The sequence below is a fragment of the Mobula hypostoma genome, chromosome 14 (assembly GCF_963921235.1).
Source record: "Mobula hypostoma chromosome 14, sMobHyp1.1, whole genome shotgun sequence".
NCBI lineage: Eukaryota > Metazoa > Chordata > Chondrichthyes > Myliobatiformes > Myliobatidae > Mobula > Mobula hypostoma.
Window position 1 is genome coordinate 10,187,294 of NC_086110.1, and position 25,938 is coordinate 10,213,231.

Below are 25,938 nucleotides of genomic sequence, written 5' to 3' on the forward strand. Positions count from 1 at the left end.
TCACCGCCCATTCTCCAGCGTTTCGAATACTGCTGCCGCGGTATTTACTGTGGGACTTCAGTAGATTTGGCTGCGTGTAAGTGAAAAAAGTAAGTGCAACGACACAGCAACTATATTTTGGGATTTTAGTTTATTTATTAGAATTAAGTTTATCGACAGTCAACAATTTCCTCGATTCAGAGCTTTTGCTCCAAATGACTGGAGATTGCTTCACGTCCTCCCTCCCAGTTTATTGGAACTGAAGGAAGCTGAGTTCTTCGAGGACTCTTGAATGATTTGTAACCATTAACTCTCGAGCGACAAAAAACATGAGCTAAAACAGTTTTGAATTGCTACTTGTCTTATTTAGAATACTGGGAATAATACTTCGACGTTGCCTTCTTAACAGGTAAGGGAAACACTTCAATGGATTAAAATCTATTCCGATTTGTTTCTCCTAGGCCAGAGGTCCCCAACCTTTTTTGCACTGCGGACCGGTTTACTATTGACAATATTCTTGTGGGCGGACCGGCCGACCGGGGGTTGGGGCGGGGTAGGGTAGGGTTGCCAACGAACAAGAGTAGTAGTCAAATGCGTTGTTTACACTACCGGAATATAGGTGATAAGTGGGTAATACACTCAATTTTGTTTCTAAAAAGGTTTATCTAACGAATTTAATATTAAACACGGAGCGCATATTTTCCTCGCATGGATATAATGATAAGTCAATTATCAGGGGAGCTTGAAGTGTTGAACGAACTTCCAGTAGAAGTGGCAGAAGCAGGTTCGGTATGATCATTTAAAGAAAAATTAGATAGGTATATGGACAGGAAAGGAATGGAGGGTTATGGGCTGAGTGCAGTTCGGTGGGGCTAGGTGAGAGTAGCGTTCGGCACGGACTAGAAGGGCCGAGATGGCCTGTTTCCGTGCTTTAATTGTTATATGGTTATATAGGTCACTTGTAAGTCAATAGCATCATAACATTTTAAGTAATATTTGGATATTAAACGCGCAGCACATTTTCCCCGTATGAATATATAAAATCATTGCAACACACCAATATCGCTGAATCAGTGGGAGCCCTGGGCTTGTTTCCCTGCAACAAGACGTTCCTATCGAGGGGTGATGGGAGACAGCGATACTTGAAGGGGGTTCCTGATGTCCAGTCTGTTCCGCAGTTTAGTTTTCGTTGCATTCATTGCAGAAAACTCCGCTTCGCAGAAAAATGTTGGAAATGGAAGCAACGTTTTCAGTGCTTTCGTGGCTATCTCAGGATATCTAGCCTTGACTTTGATCCAAAATACCGACAGAGATGTTATGTCAAACATACTTTTCAGCCCGTCATCATTTGCAAGCTCGAGGAGTTGATCGCCTTCCCGCCCTGACACGGATAACGCGCGGGTCATGACCTCGCATGCGTAAAGGCTGATCAGTGGCCGTGACAGGGAACGAGGAAAGGTGCAGCTGACCAAATCATATCGCTTCCTCGTGGCCCGGTAGCGCATGCTCTGCGGCCCGGTGGTTGGGGACCGCGGTCCTAGGCTGCTGCGTTTGTGCAGTTTCATCTAGAATCAGAATGGTGTTGAATTATGTCAACCAATTTTTCTTATTGTTTCTTTTGTCTCAAAAAAAACCTTTCCAAAGGACGCTGCTCTTTTCTCCTGTTCGACTGATGTGGTGCCCATATAGATTTAAATGCTCGCCTTTATTGTAAATTTGATTACTGTAATGCCCCAGTAATGCTGACCTACGACTGATGTTACATTTTGTAAGGATGTACCGTCACAGCACGAAGACTTGTCATGTTTTATGGTCATTATTAAGCATCAACTGAATTAAAATTTCCTTTTATCGTGTGATGCTGTGTTCCGCTCTGTCGGCTTCATGACATTAAACTAAACTGAGCAACAAGTAAATAATGTATAGAACCCACACAAACAGGTAAAGTTCAAAATCTGAATATGCTCCTTTAGTTTTGATTTGTTTTTGTTATTGCTGTAATGTTCATCTGAGGATCTGAACTTGGCAGAGAAAGAATCTCTTTCTGATTCTGAGAACGGCTACATCACGCTGTATTGTTGTTTCTTTTAAATTTAGAATTATTCTGAGTGGCAGTGTTAACAGTAAAGCTTTATGCCTGACCTGCTGAATGTGGATAGATGCCGCAGCACAAAGACTGAGTGACCAGTGAGGCTGTGAAGTAATCTCATTTCTGGGGCACTTGTATTCCATGCTTGTTGCGTGTGTGTCTGCTTTAAACAGTACTTGCTTTCTTTTGCTTTTCCACTCAGCCTTCCTTTCAGATTCAGATTCATTTACTTATGGGAACATACAGTGCAATGTGTCATTTGCATTAACGACCAACTAGGTTGTCCTGGGGGCAGTCTGCATGTGTCGTCACACATCCTGACACTATCATACCATGCCCACAATGCTTGGTAGAACAACACTGAACACAACACAACAAGCTACAAAATAACAACAGCAAAATCTGCACCTTTCCTCCCTCTCACTCACACTCACCGATAGACCTTCAACCCCAGGATGGACTCCAGGCAACCAATCTCCAATGGACTTGTGGACTCAAAGACAACACGCCTCTGACTTCCCCACTGGGCTCACAGAGTCATAGACCCAGGCCCTCAGCCATCGTTCTTTGACTTCAGGCTTTGAGCTTTGGTATTGACCCCAGGACTATAGGCCAAGTCTGTGGGTATATTTAAGGAGGAAGTTGATCGTTTCCTGATCTGTCAAGGCATCAAAGGATATGGTGAGAAGTTAGGTTGAATGGGATCCCGGATCAACCATGGTAGAATCGATGGGCTGAATGGCGTAATTCTGCTCCTATGTCTTAAGATCTTATGGACTGACCAAGGACATGACTCCGAGCTTCGCACTCTGGACTCACTGAAGAAGGGACTTCCTATCCATCTAACAATTTCTCTATTCACCCAGCTCTCAATGGGCTGTAAAGTAGAGAAAAAAAATTAGTTACAATTTGCATTGAATGTACCCATACAGGTGTCTAGGAAATGTATCTGTAAATGGCAGCAGCACATCTGGTTATAATTGTCTTCTATTAAATAGGTCTATCATTGTCGGTATAAGTCTATGGTAATTGGGGATCTGCTTTGCCAGCTGTAGTATATTAATGACACTTCTCACTGTCCTATCAGTATCTAACTTTATTTTACTCAATACATCTGCTCACGTTATGTGTTACATTTTATGAAAAGAAACATTAACGTGGGGAAGGGAAATTGATCGGATTCCAGTTGATTTTTCAGATTTCATAGTTATCATCTCCTGAATAGCAAGAAGTCAACTGAAATCCTATAGTTCATCACTGAAAAAGACCTTCCCCACCAATGAAAAATCTACAGTACTGTGCAAAAGTCTAACGCACCCTATGTATGTTAGACTTTTGCACAGTACTGTAATAATTTTATGTATTGCACTGTACTGCAACAAAAAAAGCCCATAATTTCATGACATATGTGAGTGATGATAAACCTGTTTCTGATAATGGGTCCCTATTGTATTCTGAGAGTGGGAAGGGGGCAGGGAGAGGGGAGTCATAGTAGGAAAAAGGGAAAGGGGAGGGAGCAAAAAGCACCAGACGGATATTCTGTAATGATCAATAAGCCAATTGTTTGGAATCAAAAGACCTCGCCTCGTGTCTCAGGGCTGGGTGCGTCTGCACATATGCCACCATCCATCCCTAGCATTCCTTCATTTCTTCTCTACCACCTGTCCCACACCCCTCCCTTGGCACTCCACCCTCGCTATTGCCAACATCCTTTGTTCCTGCCAGATTTAGAAGCTTGCTGTCTGCTCCACGTTGACAAATACAGTACTGTGCAAAAGTCTTAGGCACCCTGACTATGCATACGCATGTGACTAAGACTTTGCACCTCAAGGAGCACTGCCACAAGAAAGCAGCGTCCATCAACAAGGACATTTACTATCCAGGCCATGCTCTCTTCTCACTGCTGTTATATCAGAAGTACAGGAGCCTTAGGTCCCACACCACCAGGTTCAGGAACAGTTATTACCCTTCAACTACCAGGCTCCTGAACCAGTGTGGATAACTTCACTCATCTCAACTCTGAACTGATTCCACTACTTACAGGTTCACTTTCAAGAACTCTACAACTATGTTCTGTATTATTTATTTATTCCCCCCCCCCCCCCGTTTTGTATTTGCACAGATTGTCTTTTTTTTACTACTAATTTTTTATTGCAACACCAATAAATTGCATTCAATGCAACCAATTGCCAATTACATTTTGACTGTTTAGCCCAGCCACCCCCCCAACCTTCATTACCATCCCCCCTCCACTCCTCTCTCACCCCCATCCCTTTCCCCTCCACCAACCAACTGAATAGTAGTGCATACACAGACAAAGCATTCCTATTTTAACAAAAGATCTTTCAAGCACAGATTATCTTTAGTTCATTAGTTGTTTGTCAGTCATTGTTTGAATTCAATTGACTTTATTTCTTACATCCTTCCCATACAAGAGGAGTAAAAATCTTTACGTTACATCTCCATCTAAATGTGCAATCATAGTAATTTATAATAAATAGAGCAGTCAATGTAATATAGAGTATACTCAAATGAGCATGAGTTCATCAGTCTGATGGCCTGGTGGAAGAAGCTGTCCTGGAGCCTGTTGGTCCTGTCATTGATTCTATTGTATTTCTTTGTTCTACTCAAAATGTCTGCAAAAAATGAATCTCTTGGTTATATGTATGTAGGGGGAATGCCATACTAGGTAATGAACCTACTACTGAACCGGGTCAGGTCACAGATCTTTCAGTGGGTGACCATCTGGGGGACAGTGACCATGCTCCCTGGCCTTTAGCATTATCATGGAAAAGGATAGAATCAGAGAGGATAGAAAAATTTTTAATTGGGGAAGGGCAAATTATGAGGCTATAAGGCTAGAACTTGCGGGTGTGAATTGGGATGATGTTTTTGCAGGGAAATGTACTATGGACATGTGGTTGATGTTTAGCGATCTCTTGCAGGATGTTAGTGATAAATTTGTCCCGGTGAGGAAGATAAAGAATGGTAGGGTGAAGGAACCATGGGTAACAAGTGAGGTGGAAAATCTAGTTGGGTGGAAGAAGGCAGCTTAGGAAGCAAGGATCAGATGGGTCTATTGAGGAATATAGGGAAGCAAGAAAGGAGCTTAAGAAGGGGCTGAGAAGAGCAAGAAGGGGGCGTGAGAAGGCCTTGGCGTGTAGGGTAAAGGAAAATCCCAAGGCATTCTTCAATTATGTGAAGAACAAAAGGATGACAGAAGTGAAGGTAGGACCGATTAGAGATAAAGGTGGGAAGATGTGCCTGGAGGCTGTGGAAGTGAGCGAGGTCCTCAATGAATACTTCTCTTCGGTATTCACCAATGAGAGGGAACTCGATGATGGTGAGGACAACATGAGTGAGGTTGATGTTCTGGAGCATGTTGATATTAAGGGAGAGGAGGTGTTGGAATTGTTAAAATACATTAGGACGGATAAGACCCCAGGGCCTGAAGGAATATTCCCCAGGCTGCCCCATGAGGCGAGGGAAGAGATTGCAAAGCCTCTGGCTAGGATCTTTATGTCCTCGTTGTCCACGGGAATGGTACCGGAGGATTGGAGGGAGGCGAATGTTGTCCCCGTGTTCAAAAAAGGTAGTAGGGATAGTCCGGGTAATTATAGACCAGTGAGCCTTACGTCTGTGGTGGGAAAGCTGTTGGAAAAGATTCTTAGAGATAGGATCTATGGGCATGGTCTGATCAGGGACAGTCAGCATGGCTTTGTGAAGGGCAGATCATGTCTAACAAGCCTGACAGTTCTTTGAGGAGGTGATCAGGCATATAGATGAGGGCAGTGCAGTGGATGTGATCTATATGGATTTTAGACAAGGTTCCACACGATAGACTTATTCAGAAAGTCAGAAGGCATGGGATCCAGGGAAGTTTGGTCAGGTGGATTTAGAATTGGCTTGCCTGCAGAAGGCAGAGGGTCATGGTGGAGGGAGTACATTCAGATTGGAGGATTGTGACTAGCGGTGTCCCACAAGGATCTGATCTGGGACCTCTACTTTTGGTGATTTTTATTAACGACCTGGATGTGGGGGTAGAAGGGTGGGTTGGTAAGTTTGCAGATGGCACAAAGGTTGGTGGTGTTGTAGACAGTGTAGAGGATTGTCAAAGATTGCAGAGAGACATTGATAGGATGCAGAAGTGGGCTGAGAAGTGGCAGATGGAGTTCAACCTGGAGAAGTGTGAGGTGGTACACTTTGGAAGGACAAACTCCAAGGCAGAGTACAAAGTAAATGGCAGGATAATTGGTAGTGTGGAGGAGCAGAGGGATCTGGGGGTACATGTCCACGGATCCCTGAAAGTTGCCTCACGGGTAGGTAGGGTAGTTAAGAAAGCTTATGGGGTGTTAGCTTTCATAAGTGGAGGGATAGAGTAAGAGTCACGATGTAATGATGCAGCTCTATAAAACTCTGGTTAGGCCACACTTGGAGTACTGTGTCCAGTTCTGGTCGCCTCACTGTAGGAAGGATGTGAAAGCATTGGAAAGGGTACAGAGGAGATTTACCAGGATGCTGCCTGGTTTAGAGAGTATGCATTATGAACAGAGATTAAGGGAGCTAGGGCTTTACTCTTTGGAGAGAAGGAGGATGAGAGGAGACATGATAGAGGTGTACAAGATAATAAGAGGAATAGATAGAGTGGATAGCCAACGCCTCTTCCCCAGGGCACACAAGAGGACATGGCTTTAAGGTGAGGGGTGGGAAGTTCAAGGGGGATATTAGAGGAAGGTTTTTTACTCAGAGAGTGGTTGGTGCGTGGAATGCACTGGCTGAGTCAGTGGTGGAGGCAGGTACACTTGTGAAGTTTAAGAGACTACTTGACAGGTATATGGAGGAATTTAAGGTGGGGGGTTATACGGGAGGCAGGGTTTGAGGGTCGGCACAGCATTGTGGGCCGAAGGGCCTGTAATGTGCTGTACTATTCTATGTTCTATATATCATGACATATATGTACTTCGATCGTAAATTTACTTTGAACTTTGAGAATCCTCTTGTAAATGGATATCAAAGTTCCTTAAATATACAGAGAGGATTAAACACAGCTGTAGTTTACCAAGTAAATAAGATGACCTCCTCTAAGCTGTGCGTGTGTGCACATGCGCACACGTTTTTCAACCAGTGCACAAAGGAAATTAATGTGTGTACAAAAGGTTAGTTTCCTAAAATAATGTAGTAGTTAATAATTATACTTATTGAAAATAATCTTTTAGCTAACTGTTTCTGTTAACTAGTTAGTCGGTTTTTCAAATACCACAATGCACATCACTAATTACGTCACCTCACCTTTTCTGTTCTGCTTTGTATAGCTGCATCACGGTGGCAGCCATGTTTGGTGGATGGTGTTCATATCGTAAAGTTTACAAAGATCTGTTTCAAATCCTGTAGATAGCTTACCATGTTTTTATTGGAAAAAATATTGATTCACTATGTTGAATTCAAAAGAAGCAAAGGGCGTGAAGCACGAAAGAACTGCAACCTTGTTTAAAGTTGAATGGCTTAACAAAATAGTGGAAACTGTTACACCAAAAGCTCATGAGGTCATGAACATTCAGCTACAAGAAATAGTTATGTATGATTTGGAAACTGGAGTTATCTGCTTGTATTGTCATGATGCAAAAGTTGCTGGAGAATTTGCTAGTGGAAAGAAGTGGGATGATATTTGGAAACTTGACTTTTTGAAGCATCATTTGGCAAGTAAATCGCATTTGGGTGGTGTACAAATGCTCAGGCAACAGAATCCGTCATTACCTGTTACAGGAGTGCTGCACATGTTACGGTTGAGTGCAGATGAGCGAGAGCGAAAACGATCAAACCCAGGGGAGATCAAAGTTGAGGTACAAGAATGGTCAGCTTTTGATTTCTCCGCAATTGCAGGTTGTGACTTCACATTTGGCGATGAACAAGTTAATGCCTTATGTCTAAAATATCATTATTTTCTAGCTGAAAATATTGTAATAGTTAGTTTAATGATTTCAAATATTCTGTGCAAGAAAAAACTAAATCCAAACCGATTTCAAACTTTGCTCAAATGGTGGCATTTGTACTTCAAAATGAACAGTTTTGCAACCTTGCACAGTTGATGGACATTGGGGGAACCTTTCTTGCATCTAGTGCGGACTGTAAACGAAGTTTTAGCCTAATGAATCAACTCAAAAACAAGCTGAGAAACTGTTTAGGTGAATGTCATTTGGATATGTTAATGAGAATCAAAAGCTATCAATGGGATGGATAGAAGTTCTATTAGTCGAGATAGAGTTTACAAAGAATGGGTAAATGCCAAAGACAGGAGAGAGAAAAAATAACTGAGTGACTTAAATATGATAAAAGTTAAATATCCAACCTAATGACATGAACGTTGACTTCTCTATCTTCTGTTAATGCCCCTCCTCCCCTTTGTACCCTATCCCTTATTTTTATTTAATGATTTTTTTTCTCTTCTCCCTCTGTCCCTCTCACTATACTCCATGCCCATCCTCTGGGCTTCTCCTCTCTCCTCCCCCCCCCCCCCACTTTCTTTCTCCCTAGGCCTCCCATCCCATGATCCTCTCCTTTCTCCAGCCTCGTATCCCTTTTGCCAATCACCTGTCCAGCTCTTAGCTCCATCCCTCCCCCTCCTGTCTTCTCCTATCATTTTGGATCTCCTCTCCCCCTCCCACTTTCAAATTTCTTACTATCTCTTCTTTCAGTTAGTCCTGATGAAGGGTCTCGGCCAGAAACGTCAGCTGTACCTCTTCCTATAGATGCTGCCTGGCCTGCTGTGTTCACCAGCATTTTTTTGTGTGTGTGACTTAAATATATATGTTATTTTGTTGTTAATCTATGCAGTTTTATGTCAAATATTGTAAACCTACATAAACTGCCCCATGTGCACATTCAGTGTGCACATACTTTTGTCACAGGAAAAAAAATTTGCACAACATAGTATTTTTGCACACACTGACTACTGAAAATTGGAGGGAACATTGATGACCACCCTTCTGCTTTGTGAGATCAGCTGCCAATACATTAATAAAAGCATTAGACAAATTGACTCTAGGACCACCTGTACTATATTTTAAAAATCTGTGGAAGATATTTTTATTTAGAGGCACAGCATGGTAACAGACCCTTCCAGCCCAGTGAGTCTGTGCTCCTCAAATACACCCATGTAATCAATTAACCTATTAATCCGTACACCTCTTGAAATTTTTGCAGGAAACTGGAGCACCCGAAGGAAACATACACGGTCACAGGAAGAACACACAAACTCCTTACAGACATCAGCAGGAATTGAACCTAGGTCTCTGGTGCTGTAAATGTTATCCTAACCGCTACACTTTCACCACCACTAACTATAGAACCCCACTGGAATATATCTAATGAGCCTGTCAACTGCTGGACAGATTAGACTCTGGAGGGACATGTCTTTCCACTGGCATCTGCTGCAAATGAGTAGCTGGCAGATTGGCTTCATTCATGTTGCATCCATGACCATTTTGTTGATAAATCTATTGCCACACTGTTGTTTATAAGGAAGAATGTTGAGGAAAGGGAGAGAGAGAGTGAGCAGTAACATCCTATTTTTGTTACTGCTCAGATTTGTTATTGGTTATTAATACTTCTCAATATTTGAGTGGTATGTGTAAGCCTTTGATGACGCAAAGGTTAGGGGTGTTGTGGATAGTGTGGAGGACTGTCAGAGGTTATAGTGGGACATCGATAGGATGCAAAACTGGGTTGAGAAGTGGCAAATGGAGTTCAACCCAGATAAGTGTGAGGTGGTTCATTTTGGTAGGTCAAATATGATAGCAGAATATAGCATTAATGGCAAGACTCTTGGCAGTGTGGAGGATCTTGGGGTCTGAGTCCATAGGTCACACAAAGCTGCTAAGCAGGTTGAGTGTGTAGTTAAGAAGGCATACGGTGCATTGGCCTTCATCAATCGTGGGATTGAGTTTAAGAGCCGAGAGGTAATGTTGCAGCTAAATAAGACCTTGGTCAGACCCCACTTACAGTACTGTGCTCAGTTCTGGTTGCCTCACTACAGGAAGGATGTGGAAACTATAGAAAGAGTGCAGAGGAGGTTTACAAAGATGTTGCCTGGATTGGGGAACATGCCTTATGAGAACAAGTTGAGGGAACTTGGCCTTTTCCCCTTGGAGCGTTGGAGGATGAGAGATGACCTGATAGAGGTGTACAGGATAATGAGAGGCATTGATCGTGCGGATAGTCAGAGGCTTTTTCCTAGGGCTGAAATGGCTAGCACGAGGGGGCACAGTTTTAAGGTGCTTGCAAGTAGGTACGGAGGAGATGCCATGGGTAAGTTTTTTACACAGCGTGTGGTGAGTACGTGGAATGGGCTGCCGACGGTGGTGGTGAAGGCGGAAATGATAAGGTTTTAAGAGACTCCTGCATGGATACATGGAGCTTCGAAAAATAGAGGGCTATGGGGAAGCTTAGGTAGCTCTAAGGTAAGGACATGTTCGGCTTTCTAGGTTTTCTATATTTCTATGTTTCAGTCGAACCTTCTGTCTCCCTTTCAATGGTAAACAACCGTCTGCATTGGAATCATGTTAAACTCGACCCTCTATGCAGTGAGGAAAAGGAAGAGACCAACGCAGAAAATGTACGCCATCTTCAAAAAGATGGTGATGTAATATTTCTCTGAAGGTTCAGTTGCATGCATATAAAACCATCAATTATAATAGATAAAAGCATGAAACAATCCAACTTTGACTTTTGACATCCTGATGAAGGGGCTTGGCCCAAAACTTCGACTGCTTATTCCTTTCCATAATTGCTGCCTGACCTGCCGAGTTCCTCCAGCATTTTGTGTGTGTTGCCCTGGATTTCTAGCATTTGCAGACTCTCGGTGTTTATGACTTTAATTTGGGTGATTTGAATAGAACAGAGAATGCAATTTATGCCTAGCATTGGTTATCCCATCGTGAAATAGAGAAAGGACCTTCACGTCATAGGGACTTAGTAGTGTAGATACTCTATGGTCATGCATGGAGAGATAATCAGAGAGATTGATGACAAGTCTATAGGAGCAGAGAAGTAAAGGAGGCTAAAGGAAGATTTCAGCATTATGAAGATGAGTGGGGGTAAAAACAGTTATCTACTTGGGATGTCAGTCATAAGTATAATTCATCACTGAGATTAATCAGAGAATGATTAAGAGAAACAGCTCTGTGAGGTTCTGGAGCATGGAATGCTTACTTCAGGAAGCTAATGAAATGGAAGGCATTACAGATGGTAAAGGGAAATAGAACATAGAACACCACAGCACAGTACAGGCCCTTTAGCCAACAATGTTGTGGTGACCTTTCAACCAACTAAGATCAACCTAACTCTGTGGTTCCTTCCCTGAGATCCACAGACCTTTTGCTTAGTGGTATTGTTCCATGGTATAAAAAAGGTTGGGATCTCTGGATCTAATCCTTCTGTCTTACATAGCCCTCCATTTTTCTATCATCTATGTACTTATCTAAGAATTTCTTAAATGTTCCTAATGTATCTGCATCTGCCATTACCTCAGCAAGATGTTCAACACATCCGCCACCCTCTGTGGGGGGGGGGGGGGGGGAAGCTTACCTGACATTCTCCCTGTACTTTCATGCCAGTTATCTTGTATACTTCTATCAAGTTACTTCTCATGCACTTTCACTCAAAAGAGAAAGCCCTAGCTTACTCAACCTAGCTTCATAAGACACACTCTCTAATCCAGGCAGTATCCTGGAAAATCTCTTCTAACCCTTTCTAAAGTTTCCACATCCTTCCTATAATGAGGTGACCTGAAATGAACACCGTATTCCAAGGGTGGTCTAAACAGAGTTTTATAGAGCTGCAACATTACCTCGCGGCTCTTGAACTCAATGAAGGCCAACACACCATAGGCATTCTTAAGAACCCTATCAACTTGTGTGGTAAATTTGAGGGATCTATTAAAGTGGACCCCAAGATCCCTCTGTTCCTCCACACTACTAAGAATCCTGCCTTTATATTGAAGTAAAATAAAGATAGTGGTCAATAGAGGAAGGAAAGTTTGTACTGAGTTTTGTAACACCCCCAGCACACTTGTTGTGACCTGAGTAATCACGGAGTTGGCCAGATTCTGTGCCATGGAGCAATAGAGCCAGGTTCAACCCCCAAGTTACGTGGTCACAAGTTCTTCTGCAATGGAGGGAATGCTAGAATATTTTTTATATTTAAATTCCAGAAAGAGAAGAAGTGGGTGCCACGGTAGTGTAGTAGTTATCTTGACACTAATACAACACAGAATCGGAGATTGAAGTTCAATCCCAGCCTCCTCTGTAAGGAGTTTGCATGTCCTTACCATAGAATGCGTGGGTTTCTTCCAGGTGCTCTGGTTTCCTCCCACAGTCCAAAGATGTACCGGTTAGGAAGGTTAAATGGTCATTGTAAACTGTCCCGTGATGAGGCCAGGGCTAAATTGGGGTTGTTGGCAGTACAGCCCAAAGGGCTGGAAGGGCCTGTTCCACAACATGTCTTTTAATGAAATAAATCAGGCAGACGTCCTGTTCCTAACTGCTGATGAGGTGCACATGCCGCTTACATAGTTAGGGGGCTTGCAGGATTGATTTGTTGCAATGTTCATGGAATTTTGATATAGCAGTCAACGGAAACTTGGTTCAGGGAAGGACAGGATGGGCAGCTTAATGTTCTGGGCTAAGGAGTTGAAGATGTGACAGAGGGGATGTGGGAGTGGAGAAGAATTTACACTACTGATTGGAGACAACATAGCGGCAGTACATAGAGAGGATATCCTGGAGGGATCGTCCAATGACCCAATATGGGTACAATTTAGGAATAAGAGGGGGTCAGTCACTTTGCTGGGAGCATCGTCAATAGCCAACTGTAGTAAGAGAATGAGATTAAGTAAGCAAATTGCAGAAAGATTGTAAGAATTTCAACTTTTCCAAGATTGACTGTAATTGCCTTAGTGTAACGGATTTAGATGGGATGCAAGTGGTTTAAGTGCATCCAAGAAGTATTTTGAAACAATATGTAGCGAGAGCTGCTAGGCACAAGCTGTTACAGAGAAAGTGCAATCTAGGTAACCAAATAAAGTGCAAGGGCCACAATAAGGTAGACTGGGAGAACAAGAATTCATCTTTAGTGTACAAGAGGTCCATTTGAGGGTATTATAGCAGAGGGATATAAATTGGCCTTCAGTTTGCTGATACAAGATCTCATGATTTTGTATCTACTGCCCGATAGGAGAGAGCCATGCTGGGAGGTGTTAAAATTAGATTGTGAGCAATTAATTAATTGGTTGTTAAAGGGCTTTGGACATGTCCTAGGATTGTAGACGTCCTGCATCAATGCAAGCTTGTATTTTTTTTTCTCCAGGAAGCCAGATGTTGTCAAATCCAATTTGTCCAAGAGACATCGGGCATGAATGAATACCGAACTGGAGCAACTGGCTGAGGTGTTGCCATTTCCCAAGGAGGTGATCAACAAACTGGACAAGTTGTCAGTTCTCCGGCTCAGTGTCAGCTTCCTGAGAGCCAAGCGCTACTCTGAGGGTAAGAGCATCTTCACCCTGAAGGGTGACTTTGTTTCCAGCTGCCTAACACAGGCTGTCACTTAAAACTTTGAAAAACTTCTATAGATGCACAGTGGAAAGTATCCTGACTGGTTGCATCACAGCCTAGTATGGAAGCACCAATGCCCAAGAATGGACAAGTCTACAAAATGTGGTGGGTACAACCCAGTTCCGTCTCAGGCAAAGGCCTCCCCACCATTGAACACTTCTACAAGGAGTGCTGCCTCAGGAAATCAGCATCCATCATCAAGGAACCCTAACCATCCAGGCCATACTTTCTTCTCACTACTACCAACAGGCAGGAGGTACGGGAGACTTAGGTCCCACACCACCAGGTCAGGAACAGTTATTACTCTACAAGCATCAGTTAACCAGTGTGGATAACTTCACTCATGTCAACTCAACTGATGCCACGATCTATAGGCACACTTTCAAGGACTCATGTTCTCAATTTTGTTTTTTTTTATGATTTGGACAATTTTTTTATTTTGCACATAGGTTGTTTGTTAGACTTTATTTATGGTTTTTCATAAATTCTGTAGTGTTTCTTTACGTCCCTGTAAATGTCTTCAAGAAAATGAATCTTGGGTAGTATATGGTGACAAATACGTACTTTAATAATAAATTTACTTCAACTTTGTCCTGCAAACCACAACATACTGATGAGTTAAGTCACTAAATGCTTCTGTTTGAGATTTCTCAAAATGCCCCAAGATCAGAAAATATGAGTTTTATTCATCATAACTTGCGGAATTTTGACATCAAGCAACACACATCAAAGTTGCTGGTGAACGCAGCAGGCCAGGCAGCATCTCTAGAAAGAGGTACAGTCGACGTTTTGGGCCGAGACCCTTTGTCAGGACTCACTAAAAGAAGAGCTAGTAAGAGATTTGAAAGGGGGAGGGGGAGATCCAAAATGATAGGAGAAGACAGGAGGAGGAGGGATGGAGCCAAGAGCTGGACAGGTGATTGGCAAAAGGGATATGAAAGGATCATGGGACAGGAGGCCCAGGGAGAAGGAAAAGGGGGAGGGTGGGGGGAAAAAAACCCAGAGGATGGGCAAGGAGTATAGTCAGAGGAACAGAGGGAGAAAAAGGAGAGAGAGAGAGAATCCTTTATCTTAGTGGTTGTGTATAACTGGAGTGCTGTAGACTGGCACAAGTTAAGACTAAACATTGATTAGCTTTTTCCCTTCTGATAAGGGTCCTTGACCTAAATGGCAACTATTTCTCTCCCTGCTGACCCATTTAGTGCCTCCAGCATGTATTATTATGGAAGGACTGGTTATTGTGCTGGAACTAGGAGAATGTTTCTATAGGTTGAATAATAATAATAGGAGCTTTCTAACACCACAGCTTGTGTGAAAAGGCCAGTTTCATATTGTACATTGAGTGATTGGTCACTTGTGGTCTGAGCATAGTTAAAAAAAAAATACAATATTTTGCAGGAAACTCTTTCTGAAGGTGGCAGGTGAATTTGAAGTTTGCACTGTGATAAAGCCTGTTAGAAAAACTGAGATTACAGCCTGTCCCCAGAGTCAGGTTTTTTCACTCTGCTGCGAAGCATCCAATTGACATTAATCAAGCAAGTGTAACTGTGATGGGCCTTTTGACGGAGTGATATCAGATTCAGGTTTGGATTTATTCACTTATCACATGTACTTTGAAACATACAGTGAAATGAGCCATTTGCGTGCAATGTCCTGGGTTGAGATTTTTACTGCTATCCTGGGAGGTATTTTAGTTTAGTAGTTTTCTGCAAAAACAGTGTGTTCTGCTGGTAGAATGTTTTGTTTCAGCTAAAGGTAAAGTATGACTATGACTAAATTGAGGTTTCTTATATCAGAATTCCCAATGTTTCTGTTTGGTTGAACCCCAAATCATAATTGACCCTAGACATATATTGTTTATGAAATGTGGCATTTTCCCTGCTGAGTCACGTGGCTGTTCGCAGAATTACCTAATGAGCCGAGTTTGTATGCGAGCCGTTATGAGAGTGTGTTATGTACCCCGTAACTGGGTTGCCAAACCAGCAGAAATGGATCACTCAGTTGGAGTCTGGATTACTAGAACTAAGAAAGTTTTATTAAAGAAACAAGCAACACAGTACTCTAATCAAAAGGATAATGAATGCAACAGTTCAGCAATGATAAACACACATGTGCACAGAATTAAGATAACAGGATCAATCAAGCTCTATCGTTGTCTAGGGGTAAATCACCAGTTTCAAAGTGACGCAAAGTTCAGTTCAGTTCGCAGTAATCGCTGCCGTGGGAGATGGACAGTGTGGGGGAAGGAGAGAGAGAGCAAAACGAATGAATATTCAAAACAGCTTCCACACACAGACCTTTGCAGTCAGCTTTCGGACGAGTCCTTTGTGATGTCATCTGAGGTCACCGACCGTGACCCCTCTGTTTCCAGATATGATCGTTTCCCCGCGCTGAACCTGGCACCCAGGCAAGGGTGGACACACACCAGGTTCCTGCCGATCGGGCCTTTCCACCCTGTGCGTTTATGGCCCGGTACCTCCCACCGACTTGTGAGAGATGCACCGCTTCCAGGGTCTTGTTACCTTGGGTGTCGTGTGTGTCCTGCCTTAGCGAACCTGTCCCTTTTTATCCCCCTACTGGGGTATCGCCTGTCCATCACTTCAAACAGTTCAGAATTCAAAGGGGGAGCCGCTCTTGACAGCTCTCCTTCCCCTTCATTATACATCTCCAAATGCTGCTCCATTGTGTGTTTTCTCTCTCTCTCTCTCTCTCTCTCTCTCTCTCTCTCTCTCTCTCTCTCTCTCTCTCTCTCTCTCGCTCTCTCGTGCCAGCCCAGGCCACCTACATCTTAATCTATGTGTATTCTTGTCACAAGTGTTACATGCGTCAACCACCAACACAAGCTCAGGATCTGCTGGGGGAAAGTGGCGTCACCCATTCCCACCATGTTCGTAGAACATCAAAAGCAAGTCCCATTCCTCTCTCCCAGCCATGCACAGGCACAGACAGTCATCAAAAGCAAGTCCCATTCCTCTCTCCCAGCCATGCACAGGCACAGACAGTCCTCCAGCCCCAGAAGTCTCTGCCCTCCAGCCTCCAGTGGACTCAGACTTGTAGACTTCAGTTTTCCCAGGTTTCAGTCATCGTGTTTTGACTTCCAGACTTCTGATCAATCTTTGGGCTTCAATCTTCGATAGCAACTCCAGGATTTACCAATGCTGGAACAAGGACCTTGAACACAAGCCCTCAATCTACAGGCTCACCGAAGGAGAGGCCACTATCACTGTTTAATGTCAATCTTAGCTTTGAGTTGTAAATGGAAGACTGTAAACCCATTGGGAGACCAGATGCAGAGCCTTTGATATACTCTATGTCTCCATATTGGATTTGGCACATGATAAGCTTACTGATTGTAGTTACACTGGACAACAGCCAAGAAGGAAAAGACTGCCAGAGAGTAGGTACTACTCAGTCATCTGCCAGCCTGCTCATGGCAATCCATCAGCAATACAATTAAGTTAGCATTCTGAGTCCCTTTGTTTTGCTTTATAAGAAGGCAGCAAGTTGAGAGAATTTTGCCAGCATTTTCAGTAGGTTTTGGCTTGTTTCCATGTAACTCACCCTGCTGAATCAGAGCTACATCTGTTGGAGAGCTCTGACAGTGTTTCAGATTCCCTCCCTTAAAGAAACCACCCTTTTCCCGTGGTTCTGCATTGTGTTCCTAGAAACAGGAGATTAAAGCCTGTCTGGGTGCATCTCCAAAACCCTTCAATAACTGGTACTTGATTTACTGCATGCTCAGTTTACACTATATCAGCTTAGCAGGCAAAGAGGATATATTGTTACCCCTGCAATCATATTATTACCTGTAATTATTGGTTCTCTTGAGTACCTAGCAGTGTACTAAGCAACAAGAAGTAACAGCATATTTCACATGGTTTGGCAATAAGGGATTATACCTTATATAAATTAAAACAGGCTTTTATTTAATGTTATAAAATATTTTCAGAAGACTTTTGCTGTTGACTCAGATTATAATTGAAAATTTCTTTAATTTTTTTCCCTTGGAGTTAGTACATCGGAGAATTACTACTAGATGTGGGAGCCCATATCAGTAAATAAATTAAGTATTTATTTGATCAGGAAGGATGTAAAAGGAGATGCAATCACAGTGGGTGTACAGAGGCTGAAAAAGTTTCTGTATGTTCAAAGTAAGGAATTAAAAGCAGTGGCCATTATGACGCACAGGGCTTAGTGCTTTCAATCAAAACTTTCTCAGAGTTCCAGCAAGGGATCTTTTACTCGTTTTTTCTTTTCAAATATCAACAAGTCTACTGTGTATCTCAATCATGCTTCCCCCTCTTTTTAAATAGAGATAAAGCAACTTACATCCTGAGTCATGGAAATCTTGCCATCTAAACGTTGAAAGTTCAAGACTTAAACTCCAATGAGAGACATAAGGCTCAAAACGCTCTTTTCCTGCAACTTTTCCTTCAGATCCCTGTGGATGTGCATTTTCCTTGGAAACAAAACATTAACAAAGTGTTTTTGCCCACAGAACTGCCAATCACTAGATTTTTTTCTGTACCATTCTCTGTAAACTCTAGAGACTGTTATGTGTGAAAATTCCAGATTTTCTAAGATACTCAAACCACCTGGTCTGCCACCAACCGTGGTCAAAATCACTTAGTTCACATTTCTTCCCCATTCTGCTGTTTCGTCTGAGCTTCTGGAATCTAGACTACAGTGCCTATAAAAAGTATTCTCGCCACCCCCTCCCCCCTCAGAAGTTTTCATGTTTTAGTGTTTTACAACATTGAATGACAGTAGATTTAATTTGACTTTTTTTGACACTGATCAACAGAAAAAGACTCTTTCATGTCTAAATGAAAACAGATCTCTATAAGGTGATTTAAATTAATTACAAATATAAAACAAAATAATTGATTGCATAATTATTCACCCCCTTCAAGTCAGTATATAGTAGATGCACCTTTGGCAGCAATTACACCCTTGAGTCTGTGTGGTTAGGTCTCTATCAGCTTTGCACATCTGGACACGGCAATTTTTCCCCATTCTTCTTTACAAAACTGTTCAAGCTCTGTCAGATTACACAGGGATAGTGAATGAACAGGCATTTTCAAGTCTAGGCACAAATTCTCAATTGGATTGAGGTCTGGACTCTCACTTGTTCACCCAAGGACATTAATTTTGTTGTTTTTAATCCATTTCTGTGTAACTTTGGCTTTATGCTTGGGGTCATTGTCTTGCTGGAAAACAAATCTTCTCCCAAGTCGCAGTTCTCTGGTAGACTGCATCAGGTTTTCCTCCAGGATTTCCCTTTATTTTACTGCATTCATTTTACCCTCTACCTTCATAAGTCTTCCAGGGTTTGCTGCAGTGCAGCATCCCCACAGCGTGATGCAGCCACCATCACGCTGAGATGGTGTGTTTTTGATGATGTGCAGTGTTTGGCTTACACCAAACATAGCATTTAGCCTGATGGTCAAAAATATGGATTTTGGTTTCATCAGACCATAAAGCCTTCTTCCAGCCAACTTCATAGTCTCCCACATGCCTTCTGGTGAAGTCTAGCTGAGATCTCATGTGAGTTTTTTTCACCATGGGCTTTCTCTTTGTCACTCTCCCATAAAGCTGCAGATGGTGAGGCATTCGGGCAATAGTTGTATGCACAGTCTCTCCTATCTCAATCACTAAAGCTTGTAACCTCTCCAGAGTTGTCATAGGTCTCTTTGTGGCCCCCCTCACTAGTACCCTTCTTGTACAGTCACTCAGTTTTTGAGGACTGCCTGTTCTAGGCAGATATACTGCTGTGCTATATTCTTTCCACTTCTTGATGATTGACTTAACTATACTCTAAGGGATATTCAGTGAAACATAGAACATAGAAACATAGAAAACCTACAGCACAATACAGGCCCTTCGGCCCACAACGCTGTGCTGAACATATACTTACTAGAAATTACCTAGGGTTACCCATAGCCCTCTTTTTCTGAGCTCCATATACCTATCCAAGAGTCTCTTAAAAAGCCCTATTGTATCCACCTCCACCACCGTAACTGGCAGCCCATTCCATGCACCCACCACTCCCTGTGTTTTTAAGAAAAAAACTTACCCCTGACATCTCCTCTGTGCCTGCTTCCAAGCACCTTAAAACTGTGCCTTCTCGTGTTAGCCATTTCAGCCCTGGGGAAAAGCCTGTGACTATCCACACGATCAATGCCTCTCATCTTATACACCTCTATCAGGTCACCTCTTGGAGCGACGGAAGACGAGGAGAAAAAGCCAAGTTCGCTCAACCTATTCTCATAAGGTATGTTCCCCAATCCAGGCAACATCCTTGTAAATCTCTTCTGCACCCTTTCTATGGTTTCCACATCCTTCATGTAGTGAGGTGACCAGAACTGAGCACAGTACTCCAAGTGGGGTCTGACCAGGGTCCTATACAGCTGTAACATTATCTCTCAGCTCTTGAACTCAAGATTCAAGGTTTCCGACTTGGAAATTTTCTTATATCCATCTCCTGACTTGTGCTTTTCAATAATCTTTTCATGGAGTTACTTGGAGTGTTCTTTTGTCTTCATGGTGTAGTTTTTGCCAGGATACTGACTCACCTGCAGTTGGACCTTCCAGATGCAGGTGTATTTTTACTACAATCAGTTGAAACACCTTGACTGTACACTAGTGATCTCCATTTAACTATTTATATAACTTCTAAAAACATTTGGGTGTACCAGTGATGATTTGGTGTGTCATATTAAAAGAGGGTGAATACTTATGCAATCAATAATTTTGTGTTTTATATCTAATTAATTAGATCACTTTGTAGAGATCTGTTTTCACTTTGACAAGAAAGTGAATATGTTGATCAGTGTCAAAAAAAGCCAAATTAAATCCATTGTGGTTCAATATTGTAAAACAATAAAACATGAAAGCTTTCAAGGGTAGGGGGGCTGAATACTTTTTATAGGCACTGTATGTTAATATTAACCCAATCCCAACCAGTGCCTGATTCCTGCTCGTGATTCTTAATCTTCCTGGATGTAACTATATTCTTTCGTATTGATTTCCTTGCAGCTGCATTCTGTGGCCGCTGGCATTTAAAAGGACAAGTTGATGGATGGTTTAGGTGACAATGGCTCCAGTGGTACCCAGCAGGCATGATGGTGCTGATAATATGATCTTTCACTCACTGTCAGAGACAATCAATCAGGAGTTGATGCCTGGACTGGAGCTGTTGCCTGGACATTTTGAAATTTACTCTTTGACTAAAAACAGGGTTGTGACCAGGCCACTTTTCGAGCATTTCAGCAGAGAGTTAGCTTTCATTCCATCTCCTGCCGAACCGAACCTTTCCTCAGATACAGATCCTTTCCACCTCTGGCATTGAGAAGTTGCCAAGGCCAATTAGTTTCTCTTCAATTGGAACTCGAGTCAGGGGTTCACCAGACCCAAAGAGCTGTTCCAGCAATACAGAAGCCAATTTCATATCCCATCTCAAACTTCATTAAAAACAGTCATTAGTTTCAGCAATGATGGCTGTGAAATAGTGAAATTGTCTTCAAAATCTCACATGATTCACTATGTCCTTTATGGAGGAGACCTGAGGTCCTGACCCCAGCTATCCTATATGCAAGTCCAGAAGGCAATGTGTTTGACTCAGAAATGTCCTCTGAAATGACTTAGCAAACCACTACTCTGTTGGGGGATGAATGCTTACCATATAAATCCTGCAAAATTCACCCTGCTGCCTCACAAAAAGTGAAACAGCAAGGATCATCTCACCATTACGCCAAGGAAAATGATAGTGTCAATTGGAAAAATAACTGCTACAAGACACTGCAAATCAATATTGCAGCTTCAGCAGTTGAGACTCAATCCCCACCACTGTCTGTTAGGAGTTCGTACATTCTCTCTGTAACTGCATCAGTTTCCTCTGGGTGCTCCAGTTTCCTCCCTCATTCCAAAGACATACAGGTTAGGGCTAGTATGCTTTGGGCATGATATTTTGGCACCAGATGTTAGTAGCTAGTGGTATTCTGCAGAGGTCAGTGTTGGGACTGCTTCTTTTCGTGTTATATGTCAGTGATCTGGATGACAGAATTGATGGCTTTGTGGCCAAGTTTGTGGACGATACAAAAATTGGGCCCTTATCTAAGAAAGCATGTACTGACATTGGAAGGGGTCCAGAGGAGGTTCACATGCAAATGTTCCCAGTATTTATTATTTATTTATTACAGCTGTGCAGACCAACAACTGTACTGAGCTGGAAATTTTTACATGGCCTGAAAACTGGGCAGCAATTTAAAGTAACATATAAAAGAAAATTACAGCTGTGTGAAGACTATCTGAGAGGAGCATTTCAATTACTATGTGGCCATGCACCCACACAGCTTAGAGGGAACAGTGTTCACAAGAATGATCCTAGGAATGAAAGGGTTAACATATGAGGAGTGTTTGATTGGTTCTGGGCCTGTACTCATGGGAGTTTAGAAGAATGAGGGGGGAATCTCATTGAAAACTTTTGAATATTAAAAGACATAAATGGAGTGGATGTGGAGAAGGTGTTTCTAATAATAGGAGGGTCTAGGACCAGAGAACACAGCCTCAGAATGTAAGGAACTCAGTACAGAGAAGAACGGGAGTTTCTTTAGCCAAAGAGTAGTGAATCTGTAGAATTCATTGCCATAGATGGCTGTGGAGGTCATGTCATTGAGTATATTTAAAGTGAAAGTTGAATAAATTTCTTGGTTAGTAAGGGCATCAAAGATTACGGGGCCAAGACAGGACAATGCAGTTTAGAGAGATAATAAATCAACTATTATGATGGAAGGGTGCAGCAGACCTGATGGACCAAATGGCCTAATTATGGTCCTTTGTCTTTCCATGTTATAACACTCAATATTCTTAACACTATTACAAATCAATTGAAATATTCACAGGTCATCAACTTTGATATTATTTGCTTTTTATGAATGTTCCTCAGATATGAATTTGATTTATCCAGCTAAATCCTCTTTTGACTGAATTTCCAAGGTTCACACCTCCGGCTCTGCATTTTTTCAGAGCTAATGGTGAATATCAGTGGCTTGACCGGTTTGCTATCTTGGCAGCCGTGTACTTACTGTTTGGCCATCTCTGCCACCTTTCTTCCTAGTTACAGCTTTGGTCTTGGCACTGCATTCTAGTATGAGTAGTATTTGATTGGGGTGTAGAACTTCATTTTTCTTGTAGTTTAATTTCCCTATGCCTACGTGCATTTTTATATATTCACTGATTGTTCACCCTTTCAATTGGTTTGTTTTCACTATGTGTACATTCAGCTTTTATTTTGAAATGAGCAGTTTCATACCTGTATTGGATCACCTCCTGCACAATCAGGAAGTACTAAATAGGAAAACACATTGGCTGGCAGAAGCCAGAGGTTTGTGGTAGAAGTGAAAGAAATTTCTATCTGAAGTGATCCTGTTGTTTCTCCAGCAGAAGCATTGCTTGTAAGTTGATGTTATGTTGTTTGGAAGTTAATCTAAAGGTATCAGTAAGATTTTGCTGAAATAGAATGTTTTTAGTTTATTAGACCAACCTAAAAGCTAATAGGTTACCAATGCTATTTTTCTGTAGTGTTCACTTATCAGAATCTTATAAATATTTACCTGCAGAAAACTGGAATACCTTTTTACTTATCTGTGTATGTTTACTAGTGTGAACAGAACAGTGCGATGATTGCACTGTACTTTGAGCAACACACATCAAAGTTGCTGGTGAATGCAGCAGGCCAGGCAGCATCTCTAGGAAGAGGTACAGTCGACATTTCAGGCCAAGACCCTTCATCAGGACTATCTGAAAGAAGAGCTAGTAAGAGATTTGAGAGGGGGAGGGGGAGATCCAAAATGATAGGAGAAGACAGGAGGGGGAAGGATGGAGCCAAGAGCTGGACAGTTGATTGGCAAAAGGGGTATGAGAGGATCATGGGACAGGAGGCCCAGGGAGAAAGAAAAGTATGGGGGGGGGAACCCCAGAGGATAGGCAAGGAGTATAGTGAGAGGGACAGAGGGAGAAAAAGGAGAGAGAGAAAAAGAATGTGTGTATATAAACAAATAACAGATGGGGTACGAGGGGGAGGTGGGGTATTAGCGGAAGTTTGAAAAGTCAATGTTCATGCCATCAGGTTGGAGGCTACCCAGACGGAATATAAGGTGTATATACACACATTTTTTTTCTCTCTCTCCTTCTCCCTCTGTCCCTCTCACTATACCCCTCGCCCATCCTCTGGGTTCCCCCCCCCCCGCCTTTCTTTCTCCCTGGGCCTCTTGTCCCATGATCCTCTTGTATCCCTTTTGCCAATCAACTGTCCAGCTCTTGGCTCCATCCCTCCCCCTCCTGTCTTCTCCTATCATTTTGGATCTCCCCCTCCCCCTCCCACTTTCAAATCTCTTATTAGCTCTTCCTTCAGTTAGTCCTGACGAAGTGTCTTGGCCTGAAATGTCGACTGTACCTCTTCCTAGAGATGCTGCCTGGCCTGCTGCGTTCACCAGCAACTTTGATGTGTATTGCTTGAATTTCCAGCATCTGCAGAATTCCTCGTGTTTGCACTGTACTTTGTTGTTTTTCAGTTTCACTCCTTATTCACTCTGTCATGCCACTGATTCTGCAATAAAACCAAGGAGCCAGGATGCTACACCCTGACTGTCACGTCATTTCTGAATGGAGCTTGGCTGACTGTCCAGTTAATGTTACAACATTTCAGCAAGGGCAATTCACCTATATGTATATATGTAATTGTTCAGCAAATTTTCCGGTAACTATGGTATTTTTCTATAAACTACTTAGTTTTCAGTAGCAGGTGTCATGCCACTATTATAGGTTAATTGTTATCTCTAGTCTGAGTATGAGATTACCACAATCACTTTTTTCCTTTATCTCTTCTTTGTTTTCTCAGCTCGCTCTTGTTCATTTTTTTGTGGCTGTAATGCTTCATAAAATGATTGTAAGCAACAAGTTTTATGCCTCATTTTTGACTTCCAAAGAACCTTAAAAATGCATAAGCATCACAATCCAACAACAGTTTACCCTGGTGCTGTCGAGTGATCAGTCTCAATTGTTGTTCAAATGTCCACAGTCTCAGCACTACATCAGCTAGGAAAGAGGTCAAAAAGGCCTTCCGTTCTGCAGAGGAACAAGAACTCTGGGGCAGTTAAGATCCCAGTGAACCATTGAAATGTAGAGAAGAAGCATGGATGCAAATTCATGGCTTCTTCTCCCTCATCAGGGTTCACCAATCCCTTATTCTTGACCATCTTTAAGAAGGAAGATTATTATGGGGGAATTTCCTTTCTCTATGTCACAGGGAAAGTAATTGTGAAATCTTCTCGGCTATCATCTCTTGGTGGTTGTAAAGCTGTCTCTGTGTCTCTGAAGTCACAGTGCATTTGTCAAGATGTGTGATTAGCATGATGCTCACTGCAAAACGAAAACAAGAAAGATACAGGAACAGTAGCATCAAAGCCCATGAGTGGCCATTTTGTTCCTCACAAATGCCTTCAACTCCAGCAACAGATTCAGAATCAGCTTTCTTATAACTGACATAAATGGTGGAATTATTTGTTTTGAGGCAGCAATACAGTGGAATAAAATAAACCATAAATTATAAGAAATATTTAGAATTAGAATCAGGTTTAATATCATTGGCATATGTCATCAAATTTTGTGTCTTTGGCAGCAGTACATGCAATACATAATAGAAAAATGAGTTACAGTAAGCCTAAGTATATTAAATAGTTGAATTAAATAAGTAGTGTAAAAACAAAAATAGTTGTGAGGTAATGTTCATGGGTTTGATTTAGAAATCGGATGACAGAGGGGAAGATGCAGTTCCTAAATCGTTGAGTGTGTGTCTTCAGGCTCCTATATCTCCTTCATCATAGTAGCAAGGCATGACCTGGGTGATGGGGATTCTTGATGATGGATGTCGCTATTTTGAGGTATCGCTCCTTGAAGATGTCCTGTACACTACTAAGTATGTAGTGCAAAAAGAGAGCAAAAGTAGTGAGGTAGTGTTCATGGGTTTATGGACCATTCAGAAATTGGATGGCAGAGGGGAAGAAGCTGTTCCTAAAATGTAGAGCATAGGCTTTCAGGCTCCTGTACCCTCCCTTGAACGAAAAAGGTATAGTGAAGATCATTCTTAAATCTGGCTGTCTCAGAAATCCATCTCATCTACTGCTGATGAGGTGAGGTCTCAGATCCACCTCAGACCCAAATCGAGTGCAACCTGGGATCAACCAAGACAGTGTTGTTTCTCTA

General features: G+C 42.2%; 1 protein-coding gene across 7 annotated transcripts in view; it reads left to right on the top strand.

Annotated features, from left to right (window-relative positions):
* Positions 1–15: 15 nt before the first annotated feature.
* Positions 16–25,938, top strand: part of LOC134356084 (aryl hydrocarbon receptor-like) — a 96,119-nt gene continuing 70,196 nt past the window's right edge. For 3 of the 7 annotated variants that reach the window (XR_010020278.1, XR_010020277.1, XM_063066662.1), the window contains exons 1-2: positions 42–388; positions 13,430–13,605. Coding sequence is in view for 5 of the 7 variants with exons in the window: in XM_063066662.1 (XP_062922732.1) it covers positions 13,479–13,605 (127 nt within the window). In the remaining 2 variants the exon portion in view is untranslated. Of the gene's footprint in view, positions 389–10,685; positions 10,702–13,429; positions 13,606–25,938 lie in introns of those variants that run through there. The other 4 variants (XM_063066658.1, XM_063066661.1, XM_063066659.1 and 1 more) reach the window with 3 other exon arrangements.